Source organism: Fulmarus glacialis, unplaced genomic scaffold (assembly GCF_000690835.1).
Source record: "Fulmarus glacialis isolate BGI_N327 unplaced genomic scaffold, ASM69083v1 scaffold9836, whole genome shotgun sequence".
NCBI classification, from domain to species: Eukaryota; Metazoa; Chordata; class Aves; order Procellariiformes; family Procellariidae; genus Fulmarus; species Fulmarus glacialis.
The window spans coordinates 16,232-25,435 of record NW_009217465.1 but is presented as its reverse complement, the minus strand read 5'-3'; the positions used below and the strand labels follow the sequence as shown (position 1 = coordinate 25,435).

Sequence of the window (9,204 nt, the reverse complement as noted above, 5' to 3'; positions counted from 1 at the left end):
TTCCCAATGGCAGTGGAAGAGTTACCAGTCTGCCTGCCCAGTAGCACATGCAGCAGTGCAGCTAGCCGTCTTGGGACCTTCACTTGGTGTCCCATCCATTTAGGAATAAGGGACTTGCTTTGCATTGGCAGCAGTGGTATTAAGACTAAACTAACTTTGAGACTTGCTTTGTACTTAGGAAAGTCATATTCCAAAATTGATTACACCTGTAGAAAAGGGAAGAGATTTAGAAGCTCGACTTATAGACTCTTACATCATACAGTGCCAAGCTGAAGCTCAAGAAGGTATCTTCAAATATACATGTTTGTTGGGGATGGGAAATGACAGTCTTTGTGGGTTTCTTTGTCTCCTGAAGCCTGCTTGGCAGCAATGCTAGTTTTTTCTTCTCCTGAAGTACTCCGGCTTAGTGGGGTGGGTTGCTTTTAAAGAAACTTGAGTTACAGTTATAGGAGGAAAATGCCAAAAATCAGTCTGATACTACAAATTTAACCACTTTGGAAGAATTTGTGTGTGACATTCCTCCCCTCTTCTTTCTTCCTGTCGTGCAGTCTCTTCACCACCATGCTTGCCTAACATAAATTCCCAGTTTCTTTACTTTAAAATATTTGCAGCTTCTGTTTACTAGCTAGTCTTCAGACTAACCTTCCTCCAGCTTTTCTATTAATTTGGAATCATTCTATCCAAGAAACAATCTGCCTTTATTCGGCAGTTTGCTTGACTGCCCAATACTTGTTTTCTGCTCATGCAGAGGTTTTAAAATGCTAAATGCCTCTGGTGATTTGATGTGACATTTTCAATTAAACTTTAATACTGTGGTGTGGAATTTTTTTTCAGTGACAATTGCTCGGGCTATTGAGCTGAAACACAATCCAGGACTAATAGCTGCTCTTGCTTATGAAACAGCTAACTTCTACCAAAAAGCTGGTAAGTGTCTTGTTTTGTATCCTTAGTGACCTGGTTTATGCATTCTTGCCAGCAGACATACTTCACCCGCCCATCAATTGCAATATTAACACTGTTTCTCAGTGGATATGCTTTGTATATTTAGCTTCTACTTAGCGCATTTAAGGCTTCAGTTGTCACTGTAACAGATATATTTTGATAAGGCCTTTTGTTTTTGTGGGAATCTTTTTCTGTAGCTAATGTTAGTAGGAAATGTTAGTGAGGGGAGACAGAAGACAGAGTAATGTCTTGAGAATAGGTAAGAGCAGCAAACAAATGGCTTGATGTAAACGGAGTGTGTTTCAACTGCCTTCGGGCAGCAGATTAAGATGCAGATGGTAAAGTGTGTAGCGGATTAATTATGTACATCCTTCCAGAGGAGTAAGTTGACCTGTGGGCTTGCTGAGGCAAGTGGGAAAAGTGCAAAAATACGGGAGTCTATGTAAGAGATGGAATATTGTAACATACGTAGGCTTTTATAGGTCACTACTTGAAATTAAACTAGGAAAAAGCTTTGAAATGCTGCCTAAAAATACTTAGGAAAATTAGTCTTCAAAACTTAGTGGACAGCAGTTCAAGGATTCTAGGGACAATTGCATGATAGCTCAATAAACTGCATATTTTTCTTTTTTCTCATAGTTTCTCTGTGCCTTTGCAGGAGTAATTTATGTCACTTGTTTCTGGCTACTTTATAGTTAAGATCTATTGCTAACTTTAAGAATTCCCGTCTTTGAGTATGTGTGGAATTTTTCTTTTTGGAAATATCTTGAAGAATAACTTTACATATGTGTTCACAGATCAAGCATTATCCAGTTTGGATCCAACCTATGCAGGGAAATGGAGGAAGTACTTAAACTTGAAGAGCTGTTTCTATATGGCATATGTAAGTACTTCGGTTGACATCAGTCACAGTTTTTAATGTTGTCTAGGGGCTGGATAGGGAATGGGGGCTAAGTATTGCCTTGACTTTCTTTCCATGCTTTGAAGAGACTGTGCAGTGTCAGTGGCATTTGAAGTGTTTTTGTTGAGCCAAGTGAAATTACTGCAGTATGGAATTTATTGTGATCACGTATCATTAAGTGAAGCAATTCAGGTTGAGCATAATACTAGTCTTCCATTATCTGCATCACAGTCTCATTCTAGGCGTAATTCAGAGCTGATCATCTTTTTGAAGGCCCTGAATGAAACCGCATCAAATAATGTTAGGTACTATTCCAAGCGCTGACCCTTTTTGTGTGACTGATCTCTTAGCAAGTGCAGTGGCACTCTTGGGATCATCAGCTGCTTGATTTACTGTTTATTTCTTGTAGCCTGCCACAGCCTGTAATCTGGCTCTTTCATACTGCAAAAAAGGCCCAAACTAAGCAGTTAACACCATTGTCATTCTCTTATGTTAAACCTGTAGCTAAAAGCTGCTTGCCTTATTAGCAAGTTTGAGAGGTGAGGGAGGGTCAGAGCTGTGGTACTTTCTTTCTTTTTTTAATTTGTGTAATATGGGCAATGGTAGATTTAGATAACACTTGCTATACTGTGAGAACAGACATTAAAGGAAGGTATGCAAGGCAGGCATTAGTTCATGGGATTGTTCCTTTACCTATGGTTTTTAGTATTTAAACTCAGTGACTCCTGGTAATAGAAGAGAGGCCATTCAGTTCTCACTGGAATACAGTACTATCTTCAAACATAATTGTGAAGGAATGGGACTTTTTGGGGTGGAAAAGTTATTTGGACTATGGCAAAATATCTGAAGCGGCTGAAAGCCTCATCTTTTCTGGATTCAGTGATGTTTGTTGCTGATTTGGTTTTTGAGTGTTCAGGTAGTTTTAGGTTTTAGAGTCTTTGCTTTGTAAACTTGACTGGGGTTCATCCTCATTCTGTGATGGGGCTTAATGCTGCACATTGATACAGTGAGAGAGAGAGGTTTGAATTAGACTATATACTAGTGCTTTTGGTAAAACAGCCTTCATGAAGCTCCAAGTTGGCTAGACTCACGGTGTTCGTGTTGAACTGCGTTGTTCGGTGAATGCTGCTTTGACTTGCATTTCCAAATTGTCAGCTACCGGCAGGGAATGGCAATGGCAGCTTCAAAGAGATGCGACTGATGTAAGGAAGAGCAGAAGCGAATTGGTGCAGGAAGTGCCCAGTGATGTTGGTAATGGTTTTGTCCTCTCCCATTAGGCACACTGTTACCATGGTCAAACTTTATTGGCAAGTGATAAATGCGGGGAAGCAATCAGATCTCTGCAGGAATCAGAAAAATGTAAGTGTGATTGAGACTGGATTACAGGGTCTGATGATGACATGCCTGTTTTATTTTGCTGTATCGTGTTTATTTGGTCTCCCAAAAACTTAAGATTTTATCTGTCACTTGATGACAATCCAGCACACTTTTGAGTAGAGACAGTATATTCTTTTTTTGTCATACCAAAGACTGTCTTTCATAACAGTACTGCAGAAAATTTCATCTTCACTTCTCAGCCTGTTAAAGACTGGCTTTGAACTGCCTGCAATACAGTGTAAAAATCAATTGTCTGGTCATCACGTTTTCTGATCTGGATGTTAAGTTACTGCAGCCTTTTCTGTTTTGGAGCTTGCTCTGTCTTACATTAAATAGTAAATCTAGACCATGTTTGTTTGTTTGTTTTTAAACAGGTTTCAGTAACTTCATTTCTATTCATTTGAAAGGTAGATTAAGGGAAGTTTGCAGTAGTTCAGGGTCTTCTGCCCGTCTTATCTCTTCAAAGCTATTGCTACCCCAACGGCCTGCACTGCATAACTTTACCAAAATGTATAAAAAATACTCAAATTATCAAACTGGAAACTTTTAACATTCATTTTAAAAATAAATAAAAGGAATTTATTAAGAAAAACTAAGTTGGATTACTTGCAGTAAAACAAATACTGTGGTTTTTAGTGTGCCTGCTGTTCAGAGAAGAGTGCTTCTTTTCCCACTCCATATTAAGTGATGTTTATTTTTGGGCATCAACTCTGCGTGGACACCTTCATATCCATTCTTTTTCCCTACCATGTGGCACTGTTCGTAGGCTTACTGTTGCATTTTGCCCCACAACTAAGTTGGATTACTTGCAGTAAAACAAATACTGTGGTTTTTAGTGTGCCTGCTGTTCAGAGAAGAGTGCTTCTTTTCCCACTCCATATTAAGTGATGTTTATTTTTGGGCATCAACTCTGCGTGGACACCTTCATATCCATTCTTTTTCCCTACCATGTGGCACTGTTCGTAGGCTTACTGTTGCATTTTGCCCCACATTTTTTTTTCCTACACAAAAAGCTATCTTCTTTTTTTCTGTTCCTAGTCACTTTTGCAGTAAATCTTGGCTGGAAGTGCTGCCTTTGAGCTAGTTTATTTTTGTTTCTAAGAAGCAAGAAGCCTGAATGGATTCTGGTATCTCCTAAAACTGAAGCACTGTAGATCAGAACCATGATTTAATAGACTTGTGTAAATGATTATTATTACATTTCTTCCTTGCAAAGTTTTTGCCAAGGCTGAAGCATTGTGCAAAGAATATGGAGAAACCAAAGGACCTGGGACTACTGCCAAACCTTCTGGACATCTCTTCTTTAGGAAATTAGGAAGTTTGGTTAAGAACACACTAGAAAAATGCCAGAGAGAGAATGGATTCATGTAAGTAATTCTTGGTTGGTACAGTACTCTATATGAACTGTTAATACCTCATTTGCTTTTATTTCCAGATGGGGTGGTAAATTTTACTCTCCAGTTCTTATGTTCATTTTGGCCATGGCATGTAACTTAGAGAACTGCAAATTTCTCTTTAATTTTCTCATAGCAGATTTGCTATGGGTCTGTGCTATTACCCTCTTCATTTTCTATGCCAGTTCGGACGAGTAGGTTGGACTGACATGCTGGAGAAGTTAAGCAGTTTTCTTCCTTCATTCCTCAGCCACTTTGTTCCTTTTCCTTCTGCACAAGAGGAAGTCCTGCAGAGGTTGCTGTGTTGCTCTAATGCCCTCTTCCCAGTTGCTGGGATCTAGTAGGCAAAAGAGGACAGAGGGGAAATGGAGAAGACTGGTAGCTGATTCTGCTTTGCTAGCAGAGAAGTCAAAACACAGTTGTGCTTTCAGTGAAGAATATGCTTAGGGTGCTAGGAGCTTTACCAGTCTAGGTATAATTAATATTGTGAATAAGGCTTGCTGTTAGTTAATGCCCCTTCCAAAAAGAGTTTGGAAGCAGTTTAAAATAGCAAGATTAGTTTGGCTTTAGAATTCTTTTGCTCATTTCTTTCTCCCCTCCCCTCCTCTTATGATTTAGTATTCCATAATAGGTTTGTTATTTCCCTTTTTATGATATTTAAAGACCTGCATAATAGGGGAATTGACTAAACAAAAAGGATTGTCGAGTATATCAAGCTGAACTGCAAATAGGAAAAGAAATTCTCTGCTCTGCTTTGGTTCCAATAACCGTTGTCATAGCTTACAACACCAGCATACAGGAGATTTCAACAAATCCATGTCCCTCTAGAAACAAACTTTAAAGAGAAACCAGATAATCAGTGACTGTTTTGGGAGATGTGCCTGCCACAGAGCTCTGCTGCAGCGCAGGAAGTAAGGTAGCATGTGTCAGTATTTGTCAATTGTCAGCTCTTGTTATACCCTCATTCAGGCTTTGTGTTGTAGCAAGTCTTTGCGGGTGTTGCAGTGTCATTGCTATTATGCACTGTGGCACGTTAAGACTGATTTAGGAAAAGAACTGTCCTCTTCATCTTTCTGTGGAAGTATTTTAAATCCTCGTTTGGATTTTGAAGGTCTTTTTGGACAAAAGGTGTTCTTCTCATTGAAGCACTGGGCATAATGGTTATCAAGTAGGAAAAAACCCACCTAGCTATTAGGAGATGAATACCGAAAAGGAATTGCTTTTGCTCTTGTGAATCTTGCTGACAGAGTGCATGTTGGACAGTGCCTTAATGAAATGGAAGAGAGCAGCAATGATTGCCTCTGTAAAACTCAGATTGTTTTTCTTTAGAATTGCAAACAAGACTTGCAGAGATAGTGCATTGTGTTTTAAATATATTGCTGTATTCTATTACAGCTATTTTCAGAAGGTGCCAGCAGAGGCTCCCCAGCTGGAACTGAAAGCAAACTATGGCTTAGTAGAGCCTGTTCCTTTTGAATTTCCTGCTTTGAACGCACACTGGACTCCTGAAACGCTTGCAGCATTTGATCTCACCAAGAGGCCAAAGGATGACACTGTAAGATAACCTTATGTACTGTTCTTTCCCGTTAGCTTTATTCTGTGTATAATACAATGTTACTGTTTTGCTCTTCTGTAATGCTCCCCAGCTCAGTGCAGGACGTAGACACAAGGCTACCACCTGAGCTTACACTTCTGCTGTGGAACGAGGCAAGTCAGTTAACCTCCCTGCCACGCTGTCAGCATCTGGAAATCAGGAGTCATTTTTTTCTAAGTCCTGAATAGGAGGAAATTCTTTAATGTGTATAAGATGCTGAAATGTTACAGGAGTGAATGCTATAGAAAGATTCTTTTTTAGAAGAGAATTCATTTAAGGATGCTGAAATAGAGAATATTTGGCTTTCCCCCCTTGCTTGAGGCTCGCTCAAAGCCTTCAGCCTTGAAAAGAAAGGGGACTTTTAGATTAGAATATGTAAAGTTAGCCATGCATAAATACTGTGCAGACACAGTGGATTGTACTTGTGGTATTTAATTTTTTTTTCTTCTTGTTCGCAGGCTAAACCGAAACCAGATGAAGAAGTAAAACCTCTGAAGGAACCAGATATAAAGCCTCAAAAGGACAGTGGATGCCAGATTTCTTAAGTGCCACAAGTGCTTTGAATTCACTTTAAAACTGTATTAATTGGACTCTGGGGCTTTAGTTCTGATCTTCCTTTTTCTGATTCTTCTTTTTTAATTTAGAAGACTAATGTAATTTACTTTTGTTAGTATGCATCTATCTTACTTGAGAATGTGGTGGATTTCTAGGAGTTTATTTATATCTGACTTATTTTTGGTTTTAGTGGGATATCATAGAATGAGTGGGCTTAAATGTTCCTATTGTGCCTCTAGAGAGTTTCGTTTTGTGGGTTTAGTTTCTACCCACAAATAGCAAAGGAAGTATCATGATTGTAACACTTGAGGATTTTTCCATTAAATTATATGCTATATAATGTCAAATTCTGCAAACAAATGTTTGCGTGAACAGTTATATTTATTCAGGTTTTGTCATTCAGGCTTAACACCCTGTTGTGTTCCGATTCACTTAATTGTAGCAAGCAAAGAAAATCTGGGTTTGGTTTGCAACACCCCTATGGTATTTCATGGGACTTTCACAGAACTTCTGCATAACTGGAGCACAATTTATATTCTTCTGAAACGATTAGTCTCTGTTCTTTTCTCTGTAGATTAGGGTTCTTGTATCAGAATTTGTAGTAAGGTACTTTAGCTTGTCTGTCCTTAAATTAAAATCCTTTAGTATCAAAGTGTATATGTAAGTGATGCAGCAAGTAATACGAAAGTGCTTAAAAGTAATGCATCACGGGGTCATTCATTCAAAGTTTTTGAATCTTGAAAGATTTGGTAAGTTTGAAAGCTGCAGACAGTTAAAATCTCTTGGCATGAGAAAAGCTCCATTTGAATTCGTGAAGTTGTCATGCATAAGGTAATGGAATTGTAACTAAGATGCTGTGTTTCCATCTGGGTAGTGTCTATAAGAAGCTGTTAGGAGAACAGGGAGGAAAGAAGAGCTGGAGAGCTGATGGCACAACTGGGAAACCAAGCTCTAGATTTCCTTTATGCCATATGTAAACAGTGCTATTTCTCAGCTTTTGCAGTATTGCACTGAAATCAGTTCCTTATGAAGAGAACTTGCCAAAAGCCAAGCCCAGTCAAGACTGAGAAAGAAAGTATTTTGTAGAACTTGCTTCTTCCATTTCTGCCTACTGTGGAAAATGTGGTAACATTCTTTAGTGCTGAGCACTCCAAAACACCCGTGTCAACAAAAACATAGCTTTCTGATTTGCTGCACATGCAAAAGAATGCGATGCATGTGTTGAAGTGATGGCCTTGCAATCTCTGGGTAGCAGTTGCTGCACTTCACTTTACCTGAGAAAGAAACTGAACAGCCTGAAAATGTTCCCATTTCAACACAACATGATGGCATATGCACTTACCATGACGTATACACTAAACACATTCCTCACTTTGTACTGTTTGGATCGGTTCATCTTCCACTGTGGTGTAATTCAGTGCTTCTGTTTTAAATCTTTCATGGGACTTAGAGTAACTTAGCTTAGAGGGCAGGTGCGTAGCTCCTTGAAGGCCTGTGGAACAAAAGCTGTTGAGGAGGTTAATAGGAAACTCGAGACTCTTCCTGAGATATTGGTCCAAACTACAGAATTCATTGCTGCAAAAGGCAAAGAGGATCTTAATGTTGTGGGTGAATCAAAGGCAGAACTCATTGCTTCCAGTGATGGATTTTTCTTTCAGCCAGTTTTGCACACAAAAATAAGTGTAAAATCAGCTGATGTGCTTTGGAAGAAGTTTCTGTTCTGCAAGGGCTTAGGTGGGTAGAGGGTAATAAGTATCAAGAAGAATTTATATCTAAAATTGGTCCCTTTCTTCTGATGCTGCACAGGGGCCTTTATGAAGAGTTACTCAGATCTCATAACTTGAGCTCATAACTTGATCAGCTGACTTTTTAGACTTCTTGCATTATTAAAAGACCAGCTTAGGTTTTGCCAGAATGGAGCATGGAGCTACTTTGCCTATGCAGATTTTAATTCTCCTAAAAACTGATCACACCTGTAGCCATCTACATTTGCTTAGCCTGCCCCCTTTAAGGATCAACTGAGTTAACTCAGTTTCATAATCAGGATTTTTTTAGTTACTCATTTTTTCAGAGATGCCTGTGTGTGTTAATACGTGCATGTCCCAACCTAATTAATTTTCTTTCTGTGCAGACTAGATTCCATTTTCCCTCCTCCCCTCATTTTCCCTTCCGTCTGCTCCACACTGTGGCACAGACTTACCCTTGTTTGCTAATGCATGTGTAGGTGCTGGGACTCATTTCCAATGAGGCTTTTGCCCATGGATGTATTTCAGTATATGAATATCTTAAAATAAAATGAACAGAACATGACTAAATCATTCCCAAACAACTTCTTAGGAAAGATTATTTTATGGACTTGCAATTCTTAATTCTTTGGATGCTTTCTCAAACGAAATGGTTGGTTTGAATCAAGTTCATTGTAAATAGTTTGGGGCATAACC

The 9,204-nt window shown here is 39.0% G+C and overlaps 1 protein-coding gene across 2 annotated transcripts in view; it reads left to right on the top strand.

Annotated features, from left to right (window-relative positions):
- Positions 1 to 7,306, top strand: part of BROX (BRO1 domain and CAAX motif containing) — a 12,903-nt gene extending 5,597 nt beyond the window's left edge. The window contains exons 7-13 of one of the 2 annotated variants that reach the window (XM_009579678.1): positions 179 to 284; positions 835 to 924; positions 1,740 to 1,825; positions 3,121 to 3,202; positions 4,437 to 4,587; positions 6,010 to 6,169; positions 6,667 to 7,306. In XM_009579678.1, the coding sequence (XP_009577973.1) occupies positions 179 to 284; positions 835 to 924; positions 1,740 to 1,825; positions 3,121 to 3,202; positions 4,437 to 4,587; positions 6,010 to 6,169; positions 6,667 to 6,753 (762 nt within the window). In that variant the 3' untranslated portion in view covers positions 6,754 to 7,306. The remainder of the gene's footprint in view (positions 1 to 178; positions 285 to 834; positions 925 to 1,739; positions 1,826 to 3,120; positions 3,203 to 4,436; positions 4,588 to 6,009; positions 6,170 to 6,666) is intronic. The other variant, XM_009579679.1, reaches the window with a different exon arrangement.
- The last annotated feature ends 1,898 nt before the right edge of the window (positions 7,307 to 9,204 follow it).